Source organism: Melampsora larici-populina (genome assembly GCF_000204055.1).
Source record: "Melampsora larici-populina 98AG31 unplaced genomic scaffold MELLAscaffold_5, whole genome shotgun sequence".
NCBI classification, from domain to species: domain Eukaryota; kingdom Fungi; phylum Basidiomycota; class Pucciniomycetes; order Pucciniales; family Melampsoraceae; genus Melampsora; species Melampsora laricis-populina.
The window spans coordinates 1,124,313-1,148,891 of NW_006768769.1; the positions used below are offsets into that span (position 1 = coordinate 1,124,313).

General features: G+C 43.1%; 6 protein-coding genes across 6 annotated transcripts; 3 read left to right on the top strand and 3 right to left on the bottom strand.

Moving 5' to 3' along the window:
- Nucleotides 1-90: 90 nt before the first annotated feature.
- MELLADRAFT_103125 (uncharacterized protein) lies at nucleotides 91-2,909 on the top strand (the record flags this gene model as incomplete). Its single annotated transcript, XM_007405915.1, has 2 exons — nucleotides 91-709; nucleotides 802-2,909. 2 exons carry the CDS (start codon nucleotides 91-93, stop codon nucleotides 2,907-2,909), a joined length of 2,727 nt encoding a protein of 908 aa, XP_007405977.1.
- Nucleotides 2,910-3,729: 820 nt separating this feature from the next.
- On the bottom strand, nucleotides 3,730-5,495 carry MELLADRAFT_115450 (uncharacterized protein; the record flags this gene model as incomplete). Its single annotated transcript, XM_007406164.1, has 2 exons — nucleotides 3,730-4,859; nucleotides 4,948-5,495. The coding sequence occupies 2 exons, from the start codon at nucleotides 5,147-5,149 to the stop codon at nucleotides 4,360-4,362; spliced, it is 702 nt and encodes a 233-aa protein (XP_007406226.1).
- A 2,935-nt stretch (nucleotides 5,496-8,430) lies between these two features.
- On the top strand, nucleotides 8,431-9,729 carry MELLADRAFT_103127 (uncharacterized protein; the record flags this gene model as incomplete). Its single annotated transcript, XM_007405916.1, has 3 exons — nucleotides 8,431-9,291; nucleotides 9,381-9,462; nucleotides 9,632-9,729. 3 exons carry the CDS (start codon nucleotides 8,431-8,433, stop codon nucleotides 9,727-9,729), a joined length of 1,041 nt encoding a protein of 346 aa, XP_007405978.1.
- Nucleotides 9,730-10,375: 646 nt separating this feature from the next.
- Nucleotides 10,376-11,955, bottom strand: MELLADRAFT_60250 (uncharacterized protein; the record flags this gene model as incomplete). The annotated part of the gene is made up of 3 exons (XM_007406163.1): nucleotides 10,376-11,423; nucleotides 11,462-11,499; nucleotides 11,536-11,955. The coding sequence occupies 3 exons, from the start codon at nucleotides 11,953-11,955 to the stop codon at nucleotides 10,376-10,378; spliced, it is 1,506 nt and encodes a 501-aa protein (XP_007406225.1).
- A 2,185-nt stretch (nucleotides 11,956-14,140) lies between these two features.
- On the top strand, nucleotides 14,141-17,875 carry MELLADRAFT_103129 (uncharacterized protein; the record flags this gene model as incomplete). Its single annotated transcript, XM_007405917.1, has 4 exons — nucleotides 14,141-14,669; nucleotides 16,284-16,515; nucleotides 16,581-16,747; nucleotides 17,421-17,875. The coding sequence occupies 4 exons, from the start codon at nucleotides 14,141-14,143 to the stop codon at nucleotides 17,873-17,875; spliced, it is 1,383 nt and encodes a 460-aa protein (XP_007405979.1).
- Nucleotides 17,876-20,122: 2,247 nt separating this feature from the next.
- Nucleotides 20,123-22,054, bottom strand: MELLADRAFT_60252 (uncharacterized protein; the record flags this gene model as incomplete). Its single annotated transcript, XM_007406162.1, has 5 exons — nucleotides 20,123-20,508; nucleotides 20,586-20,886; nucleotides 20,976-21,355; nucleotides 21,426-21,505; nucleotides 21,570-22,054. The coding sequence occupies 5 exons, from the start codon at nucleotides 22,052-22,054 to the stop codon at nucleotides 20,123-20,125; spliced, it is 1,632 nt and encodes a 543-aa protein (XP_007406224.1).
- Nucleotides 22,055-24,579: the final 2,525 nt, after the last annotated feature.

The window sequence follows — 24,579 nt, forward strand, 5'->3', positions numbered from 1 at the left end:
ATCAAGTTCAAGTTCAGTTCAATTCAAGATGGAACAACGAAAATAAAGAATCGATCGATCAATGGAACAACGAAAATAAAGCATCGATCAATGGAACAAGTTCAACCATGGATCTGGTCAGCATGTCAAACTTATCTACAACAAACCGAACCATCTACCTCAATCTTAAATCCATCAAATCCCATCAGAACAGGAAACCTACAATTCATTCGATTCTTATCTAAACATTCATTTGGTGAAACTACTATCAATCATGATCATCAAACTTCTTCAATTTGGGCAGAAGGAATAGATGGAAATTTAAAAATTTATATTGAAATTAGTGATGAGATCTTGAAGAGATTTGAAGAAGATCAAGCTGCAGATAAGAGAAGGATTAGTAGTTTAAACTTTCCTGTGTTTTCATTAGGTGGATGTCGTTGGATTTGGGCTATTCCTCCTAATTTGAATTCAAACTTAAAGAAAGATCATCATGATATCAAACCAAAACTTAAACAATTATGTTTAAGGATTGTAAATGAATTACCCAAGAAGAAATTTAAATTTAAAGCAGAATTACCATTTAGGATACCAATTCTTAATCAAGAAAATCTAATGGGTTCATTGAATCATCAATTAAAATCAGATCCAAAAGGTTTGATGTTTTTGGCGGCTGCTCAATTAGAGTTACAAATGAGACTTCGAATCCAATCTGATGATTCAAGTATCGGTACGTGCTTTACATTGATACTACGTAATCAGAACAGAAAAGAAAAAAGAAAAAAAAACTAAGAGAAAATGTATTATTTCGAAAATTCATAGCTGAAAAACAAGCATCTGAATTTGCTCGTGGAATTGTAAGAATACCGATTATAAGAAGATCAACCAGAATTAAAAGAAAGAATAAACCAAATAATGGAAACCAACAAGATGTTACTAGTGCAATTCAAACAACCGAATCATTTCAAGAAGGGTTTGTTTACATTGAGGATCGAAGTTTTTCAAGAAACGGAGAAGGGGAAGGAAACGAAAGAAGGATTTATGATTTAAGACCGTTTGCTGAGATTGATGATCCGAAAGATAAGGTGGAAATCATTTCATCAATTCATGATACAGCGGTAGACAAACTACCGTCACTTGCAAGTTCTAGTAATGTTCAACCGACGAGAAGGATTAGCAGATTTATGTCAGATGAAGGTAATCTTAATATACCCAACCAGAATGCGATGACGATATACCCATCAACTCGTCACTCTCCCTCAGACAAATTACCGTCACTTAGAGCTTCTAGTAGTGGTCAGTTGATAGAAGAACCGAGGAGAAGAATGAGCAGGTTTACGTCGTATGAAGGTAATCTTACTATACCCACCAAGGATACGATGACGATATACCCATCAACTCGTGACTCGCCCTCAGAAAAATCACCGTCACTTGGAACTCTCAGTAGTGTTCAGCTGATAGAAGAACCGAAGAGAAAGATGAACAGGTTTGCGTCAGATGAAGGCAATCTTACTATACCCAACAAGAATACGATGACGCTCAACCCATCAACTCGTGACTCGCCCTCGGACAAATTACCGTCACTTAGAGCTTCTCGCAGCTTTCAGTTGATAGAGAAACCGACGAGGGATCTGAGCAGGGTTCCGCCAGGTAGAGCCAGTACTACTATGCCCAGCATGAATTCGATGAAGAATAATCAAATAACTCGTGCTCGGAACTCGCCTTCAGACAACTTACAATCACTTAAAACTTCATATAGCTTTCAGTCAGTAGAGAAACAGACTAAGGATCTGCGCAGGTTCCCATCAGGTAGAGCAAATACTACTATGCCCACCTTGAACCCGATGAAGAGCAATCAATCAATACGTGACTCACCTTCGGACAACTTGGCATCACCGAGATTTTCCCGTAGCGTTCCGTTGATAGAGAAGCCGTCCAATGAGCGCAGCCGGGCCACATCAGATCAAAGCAATGTTATTATACCCACCAAGAATACGAAAACGACTGACCAATCAACTCGTGACTCACCCTCAGAGAAATTGTCATCACTTGGAGCTTCCAGTAGCGTTCATTTGAAAGAGAAACCAGCAAAGGATCTGAGCAGGGTTCCGCCAGGTCGAGCCAGGACTACTATGCCCAGCATGAATTCGATGAAGGTTGATCAAATGACTCGTGCTCGGAACTCGCCTTCAAACAACTTACAATCACTTAAAACTTCATATAGCTTTCAGTCAGTAGAGAAACAGACTAAGGAGCTGTGTAGATTCCCGTCAGGTAGAGCCAATACTACTATGCCCACCTTGAACCCGATGAAGAGCAATCAACCAATACGTGACTCACCTTCAGACCACTTAACATCACTGAGACTTTCCTGTGGCGTTCAGTTGATAGAGAAACCGACGAGTGAGCGCAGCCGGGTCACATCAGATGAAGGCAGCATTATTATACCCACCAAGAAGACGATAGCCATAGATTCTGAATCTACACGAGTCAATCCTACGTCTAATCATGTCGACCAACTGTTTAAAGCTCCCAACAGCATCCAGCGGGTGGAAAATTCAAGGAGTAGCATTGATCAAACTTACGCAGAGAAGACGAATTTTACAAGAGAAACTTTGATTGCATCAAAACATCCAAAACATCCAACTCCAATAGATTTAGCTTATGCTTCGAAATCAGTGGCCCCTACTCGACAACTTCGATCATCTATCAATCCTGAACCCAGAAGTTCAAGTCGATTGAAATCTATACGACAAAGACTCGAATCGATTCCGATCTCAGCAGGAGTTGAACCCACCAAAACAGTCACAGCATTTCAGAATGGAACAAGTAAACGAAAAGCAGAAGAAGTGACTAAATATCAAAAAGAATTTGTTGCAGCTAGAAGAAAAGCATTGATGAGAAATCGAATGAATTCTTCGAGATGTTAAATTGAGGATTGGGTTATGATTGAAAAAGAATTGGTGAAAGTTTTGTGGTTTGATTAGTTAGGATTTTATTGGGTATGTATGTGAATTTGGTTTATTGGTCTTGGTTTGGCTGATTATATGGTTTCTTGTAGGATATAATGTCGATTCAGATAAAACTATTCGTGATGAATCTATTCTGATTCATATATGACATATCACGATTATCTGTGTGACATCTTGATGTGGTCAATAGGTATAGATCCTATCACTTTGGACATCCAGAAAAAACTATCATTGTCGACTTCTTTCCAATAGTATATCCGATCTAATCAACTAATCTATACTCAAGTTTTCTTTATAATCTTCTTTTATCTTGTTATTTTTTTTCTTGAATATTTATAGCCACTTGAATGATTTTTCTTTCTGATTACATACTTTTGATTACATCTACTTTGTGGTTTTTCTTGAGTTTGATTATTAGAATAAGTGCGTTAAACTTGTATCATTGATTTGATTTGGTCTATTGTTTTTGGATTTTCTGGGTTTTTTTGTTTGATTAACAGTGATACAATTATTGGATTATATGTTGGACATTGAGAAGAAATGAAACAAGTTCAAAGTTTGGTTTTTGAACTGGATTGATATACAGCAAGGACGGTACATAGTTTTTAACCTTTTCTAATTTAGTAAAAAACTTGGTTAATTTTTTTCTCAATGTCCAACATATAATCAAATGATTGTAGTTTAATCAAAGGAAAATTCAATTTGGTTGTGATCAAAAATAATTCACTCTATATTTTTTTTCGCTCGCAAAAAGTCTCTCAACTTTTATTGGATAGTTCTAGTCAACCAAATTGCAAATTCCACAAGTTTTTCAAAAAAGGAAAAATCTATGATTCATGGGTTATGCAGATATTTAATACAAAAAAATTATTACAAAGAAAGAAAAAAACAGTAAACACGCCATTATGGTGTTGATAGATAAATCCAAAATGATTACATACTACATTTCTAAAAAAAATCAACATATGTGATATCATATGGTGGTTTGAGGAATTATTAAACAAACAAACAAACAAAGAAAGAACTGATGATGCGAAAGATACAAAGAGACTGATAGTACAATGTTTAAACGTATAATGAAATTGCTTTCAAAGCTTGAATTGAAAAATGGCTTTCAAAGCTCGAATCGAAATCTTTGACTTTATATAATGTAGTGAAAACAAAGAACGAAGGAGAAAATCGATGTTTCTTGCTTTAAGTTTATGTGAATGTGATTGAGTAAAGAAACATACAAAAAGACGACTCGATCCAAATGATTTTGTTAAATGAAAAAAGTCAGTCATAAACCAACAAATTTCTATGAGAAGGAAAAGAAAAATTGTAATGAATGTAGGTTCAAAGCTCTACAGAAAATGTATGAAGAAAAAAAAAGAATTGTAAAAAAATTTCTGTGATTTTGTTTTTTGCTTTAAAGTTCTGGACAATAATAACCTTCAAGTGTTGCTCTTCTTAATAAAAGTTTAGGTTTCGAATTCGATTCTTCTTCTTCTTCTTCTTTTGATTCAAATATAGAATAAGATTGAGATTTTTCAGATTGTAAGTTTTGAGTTGTACTTATAGGATGTGATTTTGATCTACCTTGACGTGGTCTAGTTGAAACCCTAGTAGAACTAACTGAATGATATTCATAATACATATTTGATGGATTGATTTTTTGTGGTTTAGGTGTATAGAATTCGATGCCAAACTTTTGCCAATCTGCGAATGCTATCCTTGGCATGGATGATGGAAAATTCGTTTCCGATAATGGGGCTATACTTGAGAGCTCGGTCGAGTCTGAAGACCAAGAAGATGTAGTAGCAGATCGAGACCGAGTAGTCCTAGTTCGAGTGCTGGTGCTGGTGCTGGTGCTGGTACTACTAGTAGTACGAGTGATTTCTTGGTAAGCTTCCCCTGTAGCTTTATCAACTATCGTATCATGCATTTTTGCAAAGATTGCAAGAGAATTAATATTGGTCGTGGTTGATTGAAGTGCAAAGAATAGAAAAAAACTTACGCGGACACATTGAGTATTTTTCGTTGAATAAAGAACCTGTAGGCGATGAGAGGAGAGTAGTTCCAACTAAAAGCTTGGAAGGTCTAATCACAGGTAATTCAGTGGACGTATCATACTCTTCTAAATCTTCAACACAGCTAGCTGGGTCTACTACAGATTCATAATCTATTGAACTACATTTGAAGGGTGAGGGAGATGTCATGATGTAAGTTTTTGAAACCGGATGAGGAAATAAGAGGTTGCTTGAAGACAGGAAAATTGTAACTTTCTAATAGACTCTATTAACTTGAAACACTCAATGAAGTACGATGAAAAAGGCAATAAGAAGAAGTTCTTATATCGATAACTTCCGCTCAGAAAAAACAAGTAATTTGAAGATACAAACTTATGCGATGAAAAGAATTTAAAGCTTTGAAGTCAAAGAGAAACGATAGATTGATCACAAAACTACGATATATTTAGGAACAATGTGAATGTTTATACGAGTACTTGAATCATTCTCGAAGTTCTCATTTCATATATAGAAAAGAGAAAGGTTTGAACTTGATGAAATGATTATGGAACTTATCAAAGCGGAAAGTCAAGGTAGATCATTTTAAGACTGCACTGAACATTTCTTTCATTGAGGGATTCAATACCAATAACCCAAACTGCGCTGCGAAGTCAGTTAACCAACGATATTCTATTTGAATTGATTTCTTGGGTCAAAGCTGCCGCGGATCTTCGGTGACGATCAGCTTGGTTGCTCGTGCGACGAGCTTAGGTGTAGCCTTTTAGGAAACCGATCCAAGGGTTATTTTAATGTTTCCATAGCCATTAAAGAAAAAAATTCTTTAAGCTATCCGCGGATCCAACTTGTGAGAGCGAGATAAATAATTAGCGAAGCTTGAGATATGGAAAATACTCGGGTTAATAACTTTTTGGGGCCAGTCAGATTACATAAAATCAATGTGAACCTTGATTATTCTTTATAGTGTCAGTGCAACTGTAACGGATAAATTATCTTAAGCTACCACTTAAACTTTCTTATGAGAAAGACTCAAGTTCGGGTTTTGGAGAGAGAAAAGAGATCATATCGAATGAGTTTGATCAGAGCTACCAAGGAAGGCAAGAAGGTGATGTTATCGTAATGGTAAAGTCGAATGATTTATTGGGATTCTTTTTTGAATTGCATTTTGTTTAGCGAGAACATATTGAAGACTACAAAGAACGTCATTAATGATCAGGATCATGATACCATGTAAGGTTATCATGGAATTGACATCAAGTTGCATGTGATTTTAGACGCATATGCAATTTGAAATTGAAGGCTATTCGCACCCATGCGGCGACCGGAATATACCGCCAAGCACAAACTTAACTAAGTCCAACTCGCGTGGCCCCGTCGGTACAGGTACCACGTACCTCCGAGCGCCAGCGAGGGACTTACGCCTAATCCCAATATTCAAGCGTGAGATCAGGGAGGGCTTTTGCCCAAAATCTCCTGTCGCACCTGCACTCTCTGTTTCATTATCAACGCGCGGTGAGCGTATAATAAAAATTGGGCGCACCCCTGCTGTCTATCATTTGGCACTCTACATGGCTCATCGGCCCTAAAACTGAGAACAGCATGAGCTCAAATTCACTTGGCGCTATCACCGGGGCCGTACATGACTCAAGAGTGACTGCGGCGTCCAAGAGGCCTGTATCATGGACGAAATGGACAAAACCAGAATGACAAACTGCATTTTGTGATTGAGCAGATCTCGCCAAGTACACAAAATCCACCACCTCATAGCTCCACCCTTGTCGTACCACAATATTTGTTCACTGCTTGCCCACCGTCCAACCAGAATGCTGCGTAGGAGTATTTCCGCGGCCAATGCCGAAAATCTAGCGCTGCGTATGGCCAAATCAATCACTGCACGGCCAAAACTGCGGAACGAACTGACTGGTGTCAGTGAAGAGCGCCAAGCCGAAATCATTGGCGAGCTATTCCTTTCGAAATATCTTTACCCCGCGCGAGCTCAGCAAATCGAGGCCGTGGTGCACCTGATCAATGGAAGAAACACCTTCCTCTTGGCTGGTACCGGTTTCGAAAAGAGCCGTGTCCCCGAATTGCTTTATCTGGCATACGACGAGGGCTATGCGCCAATTATCCTGAGCATCAACCCATTGGATGCTCTAGGAGACGATCAAGTCAGTGCCGATGGATTGGTCACTGTAATCATATCACTGACCACGCCTACATGTTGGTGTAACAGGTCAGCGAGAAAGAAAGTGTGCAGTTGAATGGTGTCAACTTAACTGGACCCAACTGCACCCGGGAGACCTCCGATGTGATACTCAAAGGGAAATATACTTTTGTCTATGTGGTATATACAATCGACTCGCCGTGGTCTTGATGTCCAAGATACTGACATGTTTTTTGGATGTTTAACCGGTGGTAGAGCCCAGAGATTGCGTTAACGAGTGATGTTTTCGATCGATTGTGGGCGGATCCAAATTTTCAGAGCAGGTTGGTGCTCAACGTGGTCGACGAAGCCCACATGGTATATACCTGGGGGCTGGTCGAGTCCGGCCAAGCTAAAAGGTTGGCAAGCTGGACAAGAGTTCACGACGGCGGAGCCTTCAGACCCTCCTATGGACAACTAGCCCGGCGTTTCCTGGCCTCCGACAAGGTACCTCTGTTATTAATGTCCGCGACTTGTACTCCTCAAGCAATTCATGCGATTATTGTGAACCTTAAGTTGGATTCACAAGATATACGTTTTGTACGCGCTGAACTAAGCCGTCCCGAATTGCGTCTGATACGAAGAACGTTCAAGCGACCCCTGAAAGCATCATTAAAGAATCTATTCAGTCATCATACTTTCACTCCAACATCTTCTGTACCTCCAACTCTGATTTATTCGGGTACTCAAAATGCAACTCTGGATTACTTACAGCTCATTAATCATGCCCGAGGTCAACCTTTTGAAACTAGCAACGGTGAATCTCATTTTGCACGCCGTTACCACGCCACCACCGGGGATAACGCGAAACTTTCCGCAGTGGAGGCATTTGTGAATGGAAATCTGCAAGTTATTTGCTGCACGCTCTCCCTTGGCCTAGGCCAGAACTGGCATCGCGTACGCCGTGTTGTTATTGTGGGACGACAAGATCCCTGCAACTTTATCCAGATGTCTGGATGTTGCGGTCGCGATGGAACACGTGGCCTTGGTTTTCTTTTGGTCGAACATTGTCGAGCCAACGGCAAGAACGCCATTGAGGATTTCGATGATTGTTCAGTAATGAGTGATGATGACCAAATGGACGCCCTCGCTCTGACACCGGTCTGCCTGCGAGTGGCTCTGGCTGTGGATCTGGAGTAAGTGTTAGTTGGAATTTCTACAAGTAACGAATGCCTGTTGACATGGTGTTTGACACAGGCACGGCTACATCCCCTTACACGGTGATTCGTTGGTTGTAACTGCAGAAGTTACTCGTCAACGGGCGGCTGGAATGGCTGCCTGTGACTGCTCAAACTGTAAACCGGATGACGCGGAAGCGCTATGGCTCGCACAACCCTGTCTCACCAACGCGAACTTTCAAGCGGCCCTTGACATGGATGAACTCCAGCTTCTCAACCTAATTGCAACACTCCCCAATACCCCACTGCCTCCGGTAGTTGACTTACCTCACGTCGCGATGCTCTGCGGTCCTGATGACCCCATTTTGGAGTGTCCCATACTTGAAAGACTAGTCACGCGTTTGGAACGCGCTTTCGCGGCCTTCTGGCACACACGCTACACTCAGCCTTGTCACCTAGGCCCCGACGATTACTTCGGACGAGATCTGGCATGGGACCTAGCCAAGAACGTGGATTTACTGCGTGAACCACATGATTTCGGTGTGGTACTAGCCAGCGAGGCCATCAAAGGCCAATACAACTGCCTCTTTGCAGCCTTGACAGAGTGGAAGGACAACGATTCTGCGACGGTGGCCATCTCGCAAGCGGCTGCGCGAAGGAAAGCGGTCTCACGCCCTCCAACAAAGCCTGTTCAGTCAGTCGAAGGAGCTCTTCTGTCAAAGCGCCGTGCCGACGCCGAAAAACTGGCCACCAAAGAGGCCAGGCTGCTCGAGAGACAGCAACTCGCGCTGGATAAGGCTAATGAGAAGGCTGCCAACCTCGCGCGGAAGCTAGAGGAGAAGGCTCAAGCCGAGGAGGCTCGAGCCGCTTTGAAGGCGCAAGTGGCCCTTGAAAAGGCTCACTTGCGTGCCCAGCAGAAAGAGGCGCAAGCTTCTGCCACGTCTGATAAGCGGCGGAAACGTTCAGGAGGGTCTCAAGCTGACCCAGATCGTGCTAACAAGCGCGTATCACAGGTTGGTCATGTTCGCTGTTCATTCCATGGTGTATATTCATCATGTGCGCTAATGATGATTAATATGTACAATATTTCACTCCTCTCCAGGATATTCCGCACTTTGACAGTCCCACGCTGACAACACGTCAGCAGCACCCCAGCGAAATCGGGATTTTCGACCCGCGACTAGGTCCGCGCGAATAAGCTTCAGCATGTTCCGCTGACCGGCCTTCCATACGTTGGTAACGGCTGGAGATGGGCGTCTGGCCCGTGTTTTGCCCAAATGCTCTTTGGCATAAGCGAGGAATGCCAAAAGCGAGGGGACTGAGATGGCGTTGTGGTTGTTTTGGAATATCAAGGTGTGACCGGAGTGAATTTTGAACAGCTGCATGAGTTTTCAGAGCTGGGTCACGGCATAACCATCATGTCAGCTACTATCGCAATGCATTCAAGTTGATTCGAAGCATACCAAAGGGATAATGTTGGAAAGACGCTCAATGAGCCTTCTGATATCCGTTCCATGACCCTGGGTGTACGCACATGAATGAGTCACAGCGTGTCATGATCTGCGAGGATGACAAAAGTGAGGAGGCGTTTGACTTAATCGCTCACAGTGTTGTTATAGACCCGCTTCAAATAAAAAATGCTGATTTCAAGATATTCATCTATTGGGAGCCAGTGATCCGATTGCCCGTTTGAGGGAATCAGAAGTGAATGCTTGATAGCATGTGCAATCGGTGCAGGCAGGTCTTATTCCAGGAGGAGTACGATTCGGGGGATATGTCTAGCATAATGAGATAGTCCCTGCACCCATTGAGCCATCACGGCCCAAGTTTTCCACATAAGCATCAGTCGGCCTATATCTCCAGCACGTGTGGCCTCGTGCGCCTCGACGACCGTGGCGAAGTCTCGGAGTCTCAACATCAAGTTGTACCGTGTAGGGTCATCCATTTGCCTCGCGTTTTCAAGGGCTTTCCCGTCAAAGTATGTATTCCAAATAGTATCAAAGAGTCTTTGGCAGCTGGGAAGTTGTGTGAGATCGATTGTGGAATCTGACTCCAAGGTTTCGCTGGGGGTCAGCCCAATCTGTCAGTTAACCTTGCTCATTTGCCTGATACATTGGTACTTGGCGCTACTGGAACTAACCGTATGATATGGACGAGATTCGCTTTGTGGAGCAATCGGGTTGAACGCATGATAGTATTGAAGTCCTGGGACGCTACCGGTTTCTTGTACTCACCTCCCAAAGCAAACAAACTCCGCCACGCCCCCGAATCGTCGCCATTGTCCGATTTACCCCAATGGTGGGTTAGCAGCGCTTCGGTCACGTTCCACGTGGTGTGGGCCCCTCCGAAGATGGAGAGGACCCATTCCATGCCTTCTACCGAATCAATGGGTGGGTACCTTTTCATACGCAGACTTTCCAAAAGCTGATTTGAGCCAACATCTCCGCCAGCGACTAATAGGCTCTCCGCGTACTTCGTCTTATCCAAACCAATTTGTTTGATTACCTCGTCAATTACGCGCGAAACCCCTTCATCAGAAGAATCGGGTGCGTCCATCATGCGCAGGAAATGAATATTAGCCTGATGCATTTTGATTGGGTCCAGCGGTGGCGGTTGTGTGGCCAACGTTGGCAAATTTGCGTGTTCTGGCGCCCCAGAAATCTGACCGACATGTTCGGCAAGAGCTTTTGCCAGTTGAGCTTTAACGACGGCAACCCAGTGGTCCGCTTCCGCAGGAGTAGGGCAAAATGAGGACATCTGGACCGTTTTGCGGTCGGCGCTAGCCATCGCGTCTAGGAAGGTCGATAATCGAGCCACTTCTTCACTACACTTAGCCTGTAAACAACTACGCACCACGATAAAGAACCCCCAGGTTCCGTGGAAAAGTCTTGATGACGCCTCGATGCGAGTATTGTGAATCTTCAGATGGATGTCAATGTTGTCATAGATTAGTAAGGGCAGGAGCTTGTGATTTAATTTGAACAGCTCCATCATCCGGTCTTCTTGTAAGACTCGGAGATGTTCCATTGCTTGCAAAGTGCTACTCCTCGAAGTGGTCATGCCATGGCAGTTGAGCCACTCGTTGATTTGGCAAGATATCCCTCCTGCATATCCCATCAAAGCATTCGCCATTGGTAGAGCATTGCTACGGCGGTTGCACGTGAGACCTATCATCGCACACACCATGATGGGTACCTGGGAGGCAGGCGATTGTTATCAGTCTATAAATCGTAGATACTAGCAATGATGGCGCGCACCTTTGCGAGCTTGTGTGACACTTGATCTGCGAGTGTTCCCTTGACATAAACCAGATTCTCCATCGACATCACCGTGGCGTCCTCGGCATTTTCGTCCAAACCAGGGCTACTCGCTAGATCGTCAATGAAGGAGGCAGTTGTCGAGGTGGAAGGTTGGGATAGGCCAGGCAATTGTTCGCCTTCAATGTCATCGAGGTCCTTGGGGTCTGCATGATTCAGGGCTTGGGCTAGCTTCCGATGGATTAGTGAGTATAGGAATCTCATCCCAGTCTTGACTTGGGCCTCGCGAAGGCCTTCTGATGCCTCACTAAAAAAGTCAGGCGTGATGCGATTAGAGCTGACGTAGGCGCCGGTTGGGAAATGGCCGCGAGGTAATTCCTGAGCAATTACTATTTCCGAAGCCTGGGTTAGATAGGACATCAACACTTGGTGAGTGTCTATCGCCACAGTTGGAACATCAGACCATTAACCTCTTCCAAAATCAGATCCTCCCAGTCTCGGCGGCCCTCTGGGCAGGACTTCGAATGTTTTCCAAAATTCGTAATGATTGAGCGAGTTTGTTCAAAACCCCGGCCAGTCTTCATCAGGCGTCGGCGATATACGATTTCGGGATCGGCAGATGACATGAACGTCACCATGAACTGTTTGGGAGCTAGATCCAGCTCAGCTAGGTATTTCAACACCTGAAGTGTTCAGGACACAGTGCTACTTGGTCGCAGGTTGGCCCGAGGTACTGCCTTAGGAGGCATCGAGGGTCAGTGGTAACGTCTTTAGCCACAATGTGGAAATATCAACTGGTCAGAGTCCAGATCCCAAGGTATGGAATCAGAACCGTCTCCACCTCTGTGTCTATTATTTCTCTGTGGCCATCTTAGTTGTAACATTCTTCCATCGATATTGAACCTGGTCAAATCCACCCAGGTGTTTACCTATCAAAGCCTCCAGGCCTAAACCCCGTTCTCGAGACAAACGGGGGAAGCTCCCAGGAGCGCAGGCATTCACTCCGCGCCTGGTGAAACGAATCGGTAAAGCAGGATCAATGGTGGTGCTCCCACACCATGCCCAAAAGGGGAAAATTGGCACGAGCAAGACTCATATTTAATCGCACGAGCAGTGCAAGTGCGCGTTTTCGCACAGGAAGCCTCCGTTTCGCTATTGAAGTGTTTGAGGCCAACAACCCCAAATAACAAAACCGATGGCCTGGCTTGGTGCGAATTACAATAACTCAAGTGACCATGTCCCAAATGGGCAAGCGCGAGGACGTGGTCAACACGCTGCAGAGTTTCAGGCCGCGACACCACGTGTTGCGTTTCGCGGAAGAGTGGCAAATTGGGTCAGTCCAGCGGGTCCCTCGAAGGAGGTCCTTATAACTATCTCTCCACACTTGTGCTCTTGCGACCCTTCTGCATCACTTACACATAATTCCGGGTACCGTTGAAGCAAGGTTGAATCTTTCACATGATTCCGTACCACGACCCTCTGCTGGATCTTGACAGTGTGATTGGGAGAATCACGGATACCATCGAAGGGGAAGGGCTCACTGTCGACACCTTCATAGACGCCGTGGATGGACCGTTGCCCACCTCGATTGCAGAAAATCAATCATTATCACCAGCGACTTTGACGCTATTTCGGCAGACTGTCGAAATAATTGAATTCATCGAGATCAGCAGCATGAATGTATGGGGGTCACCTGTGGCTACCCGACGGCCCCGACATACTCCCTACATATAGACGAACCTTGAAGCCGGAGGACCTCCGTTATTGCGCATGCAGACATAACAGACGGATCAGACCTCCCCCTATTACACCTTTTCTCAACATTTCTCTCAAGGAGAAGGGGTTTTATGCTTTTCAGATCCCTTTGATCATCACACAATCAACCTGAGAAAATTTTTGAATTTTCAATCAAATGAAGTCAAAAATTGCAAGGTAGCAGACATGTCTGCATCCATCAGACATGTCTGCACCTATATGTAAGTCAGACATGTCTGTGTATGTAAATCAGACATGTCCGTGATCAAAACAAAGTCAGACATCAGACACATCTGCACATGTACCATTCCCCATCCACCCATCAATTCTACCCACCAATCCATCCATCACGATTCTTCACCTTCCATTGATGAAATCGAATCACCGCTCAAAGACACCAACTCCACCAACAGAGTTATCAATTCTCAAGACACATCATGCATCTCAAGATCGACCGTACCAGCAATCATCTGAATATTGAAATACCGATCAAAAGCCTCAAACTAAAACAAATAGAGTTACATTGTACAACAAAGATCTTTATGCAGCTCAATTCATATCATTCATCAATGCAATCTATGCAGCTCGACACCAACCGCACTGGAATTATCTTTATCTGTTCTATCAACTGAAGACTGAAACACGGATCGAAAGCTTAAAACAAAAACAAAGAGATCTACATTTTCACACTATGCAGCTCAACACCGATTGGACCAACCACACTACGCAGCTCAACAAATAACGACCGGACCAATCACATCCAGAAGTGACCTTGTCATTATTCATATCATCTCGATCTATCCTTGTTCCCCACTTCTAAACTCTCTCAATCACTCCAACTCCGAAAACTATGGCCGACTCTACTGACATCCAAGGACTCTATTCAAAGCCAGCAAAGAAGAAACCTCGTAAGAAAATGAGCCGTTCCGCCCAGCAACAGGCTGAGATGGACAAGCTTGACGAAGAATGGCAGCAACCAAAGATCAACGCACTTCACACAGCCTTACAACCACCTGTACCAGATGTTCCCCCGGCTCAAGATCACCCTGTTCCGGACCTCGCCTATCTACTTGATCTCCGTCTAGAAGATCAACCACCTCCACTCAACATCGATCCTCATCCCAATCCTGATGAACAGCCAAACGCGCCTCCCCAAAACTTCACTCAACATGTCTCCAGCGATGATTATCACATTCGACGACTTCGAGAATATGAGCAATGGAAAATTGTCTTGCGACCTATGTTTGTAGCGTACATGCAATGTGCAGATAAGACATCTGAATGGTGGGATGAGCAAGTGTGGAATACGGATTTTCACCGGTGCTCGTGTAAGGTTAAAGAAGGATCCGGGCGGTTTGTAGATTTAATTGATATATTTTGTAAGTTTCATTTTTTATTGACAGTTTCATTTCATCATGTCTTCTCTATCCGCTATGAGATTCTATATCTAGATATAGGCTGACAGATACGTCTTACAACATACAGCTCGCAAGAAGCAGAAGATCAAATTCTGTGATTGCCCCGACCAGGTTCGGTTAATCAACATGGGTTATATAGGCGGAACCCCGACCCACCCAGCAACCGCGTTCTCTATCCGAGTCCTTCGACACTATCACTTACTATGGAAATTCTCCTCAACAGCAATCCAACCGTTCTGCCTCTCCTTAGACAGGGGTCTAGATGCTCACAGTCCACTAATTTTAGTCGAAGGCACAAACGAGGTAAGTCCTGATTTCACAAGATGTTCTAGTACCACAGATATTAACCATATTCTTTAGCCTCGTCTTTGGCGAAAGCCTTTCTCATGCGCGGTCGACGCCTACCGTCATATGATTTGGATGGAGGATGAGCTTTCAGTCAAAGCTATGGACCTCTCTCCAATCGAGCAGCTTGCGGCCAATTGCCCTCGATGTTATGGACCAGCAGCACCAATTGCAGACCTCAAGCCCAATGTAGAGGATCAAAAAGATGAACCAGATTTCATCATTTGCTTCGATGGGAACTTTCAGCAATGGCGACACCTTGCAGCAAGCCAAGAATATAGCAATATCGAGATCACGTACCCGTCTTTATTTTTAGACGCCAAGTTTGTGGATCAATGGAAACCTGGACCTGGATCAGTTCGAAATAAGGGACGCGAAGAGCCATTGGTGCGTGTTACTTCACAATCACATGATTCTTTTTGTCTCATGCTGATATGCCTCGAAAATGATTGTTTAGGATGTGTGTTCTGCATCACACACCGCCGCTGACGACACACGCAATGCTTCATCTTTCAAAGGGTCTGATGAGTCAGGATTGCTAGGAATGGCGTGTAGGCACGACCACTGCCTGTCCTTTGTCAATATTGTACAGAGCGGGGAGAAGTGTGTAATCTTACTATATCCTTCTCACACTCTTAAAGTTACACTACGGAAGATCACTGATGTTCTCAATTGACTCGCTTAATGCGTGTCAGAGCTTATTTTGTCCATGCTATGTTAGCCAACTTCCTTTCAAAGACCAACGAGGATCAGAGTGATCCAAAGCGAGTCGGAATCTTATACGACATTGGTTGTAATCTAGAGAAGGGTATCATCAAGGTTTGTATATTTCATTTCCCATTGACCTGTAGTTGAAGCTCATCGTGGATCGATCAAATTCTAGCACAATCTGTTTCAACAAGAACGTGCGAATGGTCAGCTGAAAGTTGGAACCAGCGCATGGCATGCTTTGGTGCACATATACTCATGTCAACTGAAGTATAATCCACGGCTTCAGAAGGGATTTGGGAGGTCTGATGGTGAAGGTCTGGAACAAATATGGCGGCGTCTGTCACCGCTCATCAGTTATCTCCGTTATTCATCCAAACAACATCGACTGGATGCCTTGAACTTACTAGCTCTCCATATAAATGAGCTCTGTCGGATCAATGCAGGTTTGTCTCACTGTGCTATCATCTTACAAAACTATGTGTCTGACAAAGAAATACATTCCTATCCCTGATGTTTCAGCACGCTCAGCAGCACACAAACTGACTAAACACGAATCAGATATCAGGATTGCACAGCAAACCCTAGCTCAACTCAATCAAGGACCCAATGCTCAACCTCGCGAGTATTTTGCGGACCAGTGGGAGAGAAAACGAACTTGCCTACTTGCTTTCTCGACAGACAATACTTCTGCTCGTCTTGAAAAAACTTTAGCTCGGCTTATTGACCTTGAAGAACAATTACATTCTGCGCAGTGAGTATCATTACCTTCATCTCCCCTCCTACGAAATGACTGTTACTTACTCTCTTTTTGTGCAGTGTCAAAGTCACCGCGATTCGCTCTAAAAGGCGTAATCAAAGATCAGCAAGTGATGTTGCTGAGCTTGACGATCTACCATCCTCAATACTCCTGATTGAGAATGCAATGGAGGAGGTCGCGTGCGAGCTTGGTGGGGATGAGTTCAAGAATCATCCTGCAGTCAAAGGTAAGCAGATCTTCTGTGTTGACATGTTTGCATAGTAGATTTTGACACGTGCTACTTATCGGATAGATCCTCAAGCCCGTGCAATAGTACGAGTCCGAGTGGCGAAAGGGAAACTTTACGAAGCAAAAGTTGGAATCATTGAATTGCAGCGTGATTGGGACGAGCCCCGCCAAGGTAGGTGTCCTGTGGCCTTCTTGGTTTATTGTTTATTTAGACTGGTACTCTCAGGAACCCGGTCTCAGCAGCGATATAAAGATCTAATGCGAGGTAAACAGAAGGCCTTTCAACAAAAGTATATGGCTTACATCCGACAAGTCAAGAAGTTCAACACAGCCTGTCCGCATAGGCAGCAGCGCCTACCACTACCTACTCTTCAAACGGTCAAAGGCTATATGATTGAAGACGAGTTTTGGAATATTGGCAACCTCACCCACCCAAACGAGCCTTGGGTGAATGACAGACTTACTCGAATTGGCATCGAAGCCTTCTTGACAGAAAGGAGTTGTCAAGAAGAACTGCGTCGAGTCGCTCACGAGATTTGCGCCATGATGCGCTCCGCTGTACAGAGCTACAATCACCTTAGAGCTCTAAGTATTATGACAACTCGGTGTAAGTTGATATGTGATTTTCTTTTGATTTTACATATTTGAAAATTTGATTACATGTCTTTTAGGTTGGGATCCCCTCTGTCCAAATCGAAGTCAACCAATCAAGCTAGTGCATCAAAGCAACTTGGTATCCCGGAAATTACATGATGAAAGCATGACCGTGTTGAAGGTCCTACACAAAAATCTTCTCCAGAAAGAATGTCGGACTTGGATGGTTTGGCAATCTCACATTCCCACTCTTCTACTCAAAACACAGCAATATTCTGATACTACCACAGAATCTGATCACACATTACTAAAATCGTGGCAGGAAATCCTTTTGAATTCTGTAGAAGTCTGGGAGGGTATGGTCAAAGGACCTATGTTCACTGCTGAAGCATTGGATCAGGACGAAATATTAGAACAGCAGTTTTTTATTGGTGATGGTGCAGCTGATGAGACTCCAGACAACGATGATGATGGATATGAAGAGGATGAGGTTGGCGGGAATGATGAAAGAGATGATATAGGACAGTATTGAGCACTGGCTTGTTGTGTGTGATCGATTACTCTATTGTTGTAACACATTGTTCATTATATGTGAATCAATAAGATCACAGTTGCAATTTTTTGTACTCTTGGTTTTGGAATACTCGGTGATTAATACCATCCATACCTATATTTAAATTTTTTTTTTCTGCAATTTTACACAAATGTTCTATTCTTTTGAATTCTCTGAAACTGTGGTTGATGATGACTTGAGTGGAGTCATGCAGTGGAGAGAATATCATCAGGTACAATTTCTCACCGGTGCAATTTCTTGATTACATGATCATCCTGTGATCAACTTCTCCTAATCTCCTGATCATCATATTGACATGAGAAATATCTATAATCTGTATTAGCTCATCTGTGTTTAACTTCGCTCACTTTAATTATAAACGTTTATGTTTTATTTCGAGTGCCAAAAGTTATAACCTTTTAATTTTGAACAATCAACAATAGAAAAGTATTACAATACTTTTCAAACAATTATAAGTGATGATGTTGACGGATGAGGAAAGTTATTGCTTTTTGTTCTTGAACAATTTGACTATGTTCAACTTTAGTCACTTGATTACTTTGATCTTGAGAGCCAAAACTCATGACTTTTGGCTCTCTGACAATCAACAACTCCCAAAAAACCACGTATTCACAATTTTAGGATGTGTGGAAGTACTTCACTTCGATGATGGATGAGGAAGTCTTTGCTTCTCCATTCTCGAACAATTGATTCCAGATTTTATCATGTTTTGCTGTTCAGGATTTGATGATCATTGAAACTGGTTTATAATTTCGCACTTTATTAGATATCTTCAATCTATTCAATCTTAATCTATCTTTCATTCACACTACTAGTACCATTGGTGTCCCAACCAAGTTATCCAAAATATTGCATTAGTCTGGTAAATTTATAACCTTTAACTCTCTATCTTATGAATAAAACTAACTCATCTTCTTTTGATTGATATGTTTCTTTTCAGTCGAGATCAAACAACCAATCTTCTTCGGTTTATATCTTATTTGTACTGTTAGCATTCATCAATGGATATATAAACCAAAAGTATTAAACAAATATTCATTATGACACCGGTGCATTATGTCCAAAACCTTTGCTTTTCGGGAATCGAGTCAAGATAGAAATAAGCAGCCACGTAATTGACTTCAATAAGCTCATAAGTCTCAAACTCCGATGAAGTTTTCAGGTTTTCAACACACACACACAAACAATATCATGAGTATGATTGACAATTCCCAATTGTACTCATGATTGAGAAATATCAAACAAGTTCAACCACGAATTTGGTGCTTACCAATTGTGTCCTTTCAAAGCTTTCAAACAAACCTATTCTCAACTTGTCATGAGTTTGAATTGATCACTGCAAACCAGCGAGCAAACTTTCAATCTAGCACAGTTAAAATGTCAACATTCGTACAACACCCATAATATCAGGCGCACATCACATGAGTGTTAATGGTTGGAAAAGTACAAGGATACTCAGTTCACTTGCACCCTTGAAGGGTGCATTTGCAACTTTGAACAGGCATAAAATATGACTAGTCACCACTTCTTGTAGAAATAAGCAATTTTTTTAGACATGACTTATACCTTATAATTATCATTGATGATAATTCACGAGTTATGACTCTCATAATTATCATTGATGATAATTCACGAGTTATGACTCTCAAAAAACTGATTACGCACTGGTAAAGTTTGTATTATTAGATGTTGTATCATTAGATGAAGTGGTTTGTGGAATCCAGACATAACTTCAGACAGTAATGCAACTTGGATTCTTATTTGAGTTGATTACAAGATAAAAATTTGAAAACAATCTTGGAAGGTGTTGGTGAACAACCAAATCTTACAATTGCTGATTCTAACTGGTGAATTTGCAGCCTACACTATTTTTTTCAATGATTTTTTTCAACCAGTAGATGACTTACAAATCGACGGAAACATTACATAATTCATTCAAATCACAAGTGTCACAATTTGATCAGTGAGAACTTCTCAACAAGCAGACATGAAATTCAAAGTGAAAGTTTACGATGACATATTTGATAAAACACAAACAACACAAACAAATCAATAAAAGGAATGTTACCATAGCCATAGGAACAGGTACATCGCGTACCATGAGAAAAGATAGCCAAGTCCTAACCATGAGAAAAGATAGCCAAGTCCTAACCATGAGAAAAGATAGCCAAGTCCTATTCAGCTACACATAATCATTAAACCTGATTAAATTCCAACTTCTTCACCTCCACCATCACTATCTTCGTCAGCACTTCCTCGAGCTTTTTCACCTCCACTATCCTCATCATCACCATTTCCTCTTGAAGATTCATCAATCTCATCATCAACAGGCCTACCATCTTCAGTCTCCCTGCACGCATCCTTATCCTTATGAATCAATTGAAATTGAAAAAGATTGGCGTCAATATCGTGCTGCCAACGCCTTCGACCAGCCGCATTCATCTCGACAAAGCCTTTAGCTAAGTCCTCCGCTGTCAGAGTGGAGCCGGGAAGCTGTACTATGCGTACAGGTTTGTCTTTTCTTGAGGCCAAAGACTTGTCGATATTAGGACCGCGGGGCAAGCCTCTCGGCTTCTCGCCAATGGTAGCAGCTGAAATGAGATTCAAAGCCAAGAGTGGAATGAATAAGATGGGGAAAACAAGGAGGAGCGAGAATCAAACTCCTTACTTAATAATCTAACCAACTCCTGTCCAAGAGCGACCTTTTCACAATCAGATTTATTCTTTCGAGGTTGCGACTTGATGACATGAGAGCCGGTGGCTTGCGATACAGCCTGGATAAGCGATGTTCCTTGAGATACTGCACCAAAGATTGTAGGGAAATTGGCCTTTTGTGTGACCCATTTTGTCATGACAGGGAGAGTCGTGGTAACTTTGCACCATGTCAAAGTACCAGGTTGGAGAGGAGGAACTGAGCTCGATGCGACTAGCCAAAAGTCAAATTCGTGGCGGTGAGAATCTGCAATAAGCTGGTGAACAAAAGAGACATAAGGGGCCTTTGTTTAGTTTTGTAACAATCTTAACAAGGAGTATAACGAATATGGAAAATAATACTTACATCACGCTGGTACTTTTGAATGCATCGTAGAGATCGCCGAGTGAACGTCGCATCCGTCATTCCTGGAATAGACACACCAAATCTGGCGACAACCTTATCGTGGTTAACTAATTCGTCGTAGATCGGTCGGTAGCGGGCTTCTTCCTCTTCGGTTCGCTGAGTCACTTCAGGGACAAGTACCTCGGTATCACCTTGCGCTTGGTCATCGTCATCATCCTCAACATGGTCTGCAGCAAGATCGGGTACCCCAGCCAATGCAAGAAGCATGGAATGCTCGAAAATTGCTTTTTGATCAGCATTGAGCTCAGACCAGTTGTCACCAGTGGCTCGATTATAGCTACCCAGCTTCTCTGTAATATCGTCGTCATCAGGGTGAGGCACTGCATGTCAAACAAGACAGTTGTTAGTTTCTATGAAATGTAATACACAAAAGTAGACAAAACAACTTACTGGGATCGGTATGTGATTGTTTGCCAAATATTCGGAAGTAAAGGTATGCACTCTGACCTTGCTTTTTGGGAGCAGCAACTCTAAAAAACAGTCCAAAAGTGAAATGAGGAGTGTGAATCAGGTAGAATGGGCAAAGTGACTTACTGTTTGTTTACTGTGCGTAAGCTACATCTTAATGCCAACGCCATCATCATCTTCAAGTGCTCGTACTTACGGATCAATGCCTTAATTTCCTCTTTACCGTCTTTTGAAGCGCGACCTTTGAACTTGAGGGAAAGTCTTTCCTTACAACGTGAGGGAGTCCATCTTTTCATCATCTCCTCGGTATTGTAGTTTTCAACGGTTGGAAGCTCGTTGGTGTCGTCAGATGAGATGTCAAGCAAGGAAGAGTGTGGTTGGGTTGAGTTGGAAATGGATTGGGTGATGACAGGAGAGGGATCTTGAGCTCTGGTGTTGTTGGTATCTTCGGCAGAGTCATCGAGATCAGAGTCGTCAGAATTGTGGCGGACACGCTTGCGCAATCGGACAGCTCGGGGTTTTTTCTTCTGACTGGCGGCTGGGGCTGATTTAGGTTGGAGACTAGAGTTGGGTGCCGCATTGACGGCTTTCTGGGATCGAGTGGACCGCATGGTATTGGTGAGAATATAGGGATGATATTTGGAATGGGAGGAGTAGTCGGTATGGGGAGATGGGGATCAAGAGGAAGCAAGAGGAAAGAATTGTTAAATTTAATTTGAATAGGAAAGAATTGTTAAATTTAATTTGAATAACGACTTAGTTAAGTTTGCTTGAATAATGAGTAATTTGATACATAGCACAGGCAGGGTCAATAATGAGGTGGGTGAAGTGTGTCAGGGCCATTCGAGGCCACGTGCTGGTTGACCGAGGTATGGGTTTTCCGGCTGCCTGACATAACAGGCAAGACCTTCTGACCTATACCATTGGTTGTAGGTTGTATGTAGGTTTCCTGGGAAAACCTACGGTGATGATACACCCAAACAAGTGTGGCTAGTACCGGTTTTTGTCCATACAGTCTTCCTTGCCCTATTCAAACAAAATTAACTCTTACTTTGTATGTATACAGTCCTTGCTCTCAACATCTGATTTAATTGAGTCATTTGTTCATTTTAAGCTTTCGAATCGATCCATTCTGGAATGATAAGGGGTGTCTCGATGAATTTGAAAACAAAATTTATGAAGACCCTCTAAGGGATGTGTAGGCCAAACTAAAAACAAGTTTTATAAAGGTTTTCTAATCTCACGGAAAAAGTAACGCCAAAGACAATGAGTGATGATAGAGTACCACATAGAATAGTAAGACAATATCATCTTATAAGTTCACATGTGAGACACTATTGTAGGTGCAAGATGTGATTTGTGACGTACAAGATTATTTCTAATGCAGAGACTTGGTAGCCTTTTGTACTTACAGGAGTGACCAATGAGAGCAAAGTTGATTCTAATATACCGATTTGGCAGACTTGTATAGGGCGGGAGTGAGTGGTCAATTGGAGCGAAGCAATAAACAGGACCTCTCGGAAGATGAATCACACAATATGAGTATCCTTTAGGAGAAGCATGTGAGCGACTACATATCAGTGATCAGGATTGAAGCAATGTGACAACCTCCTCTTCATGCCGATTTGGTCGTATATCTGGTGTGAGATGTCTGCTACAGACATGTCTGAATTACAGGCGAGGATAGACAGAGTGTAGACATGTTTGATCTTTAGATCGCAGACATGTCTGTTGTGCAGCGCGCAGACACGTCTGATGAGTGAAGTGTGCAGACATGTCTGATCTCTAGATTGCAGACATGTCTGATCTCTAGATGGCAGACATGTCTGATCTCTGGGTCGCAGACATGTCTGTTGTGCAGCTTGCAGACACGTCTGACGGGCGAAGTGTGCAGACATGTCTGATTTACATACACAGACATGTCTGATTTACATACACAGACATGTCTGACTTACATATAGGTGCAGACATGTCTGATGGATGCAGACATGTCTGCTACCTTGCAATTTTTGACTTCATTTGATTGAAAATTCAAAAAATTTCTCAGGTTGGTTTTGTGATGATCAAAGGGATCTGAAAAGCATAAAACCCCTTCTCCTTGAGAGAAATGTTGAAAAAAGGTGTAATAGGGGGAGGTCTGATCCGTCTGTTATGTCTGCATGCGCAATAACGGAGGTCCTCCGGCTTCAAGGTCCGTCTATATGTAGGGAGTATGTCGGGGCCGTCGGGTAGCCACAGGTGATGGGGGTTCATCTTCAATTTCCTCGATCATCGTTTCCTTCGCCGACGACCCCAGCGACACGACCTTTGAGGTAATACTCGCCAGTCGCGCCTATTGATCCGAAATATCTTGATGAGCATACGGGGATGTATCTATGACGCAGGAGATGGCGACACTGTCTGGCGCGAGTTTATTCAGGAACAGGTCAGGCATTTCTTGCTATTATCACGTCTATGACCTGGTATTAATGATATCGTGCATAACCTCTCAGGCAGACGAGCTTCGCATCAACATCGACGAACTTGGAAGCTCGCCTGAATTCTCTGTCTGATGGCAGTTGGTCTCACCTAGGCAAACATGGTACGTGATACAACATTACCAAAAACTATGGCCATTTGTCAATACTGATTCGACAATGCCAGCTTCTCTCCTGGAGGAAACTTTCTATCTTGTGGAATGAATGCATTATTTTGAGTAACGTGCCCTATCCCAAACTGCAGTTTGGACTGTAGTTAAATTCCGTCGTGATCAAAACCTTTTGGACGCGCAGCGTTTGGAACACATGTAGACAAACGTGGCCCCGGTGATTGCGCCAAGTGAATTTGAGCTCATGCTGTTCTCAGTTTTAGGGCCGATGAGCCATGTAGAGTGCCAAATGATAGACAGCAGGGGTGCGCCCAATTTTTATTATACGCTCACCGCGCGTTGATAATGAAACAGAGAGTGCAGGTGCGACAGGAGATTTTGGGCAAAAGCCCTCCCTGATCTCACGCTTGAATATTGGGATTAGGCGTAAGTCCCTCGCTGGCGCTCGGAGGTACGTGGTACCTGTACCGACGGGGCCACGCGAGTTGGACTTAGTTAAGTTTGCGCCAAGCAAAGGAATATAAGCGTAGATGGCTGTTGGAAGAGGGT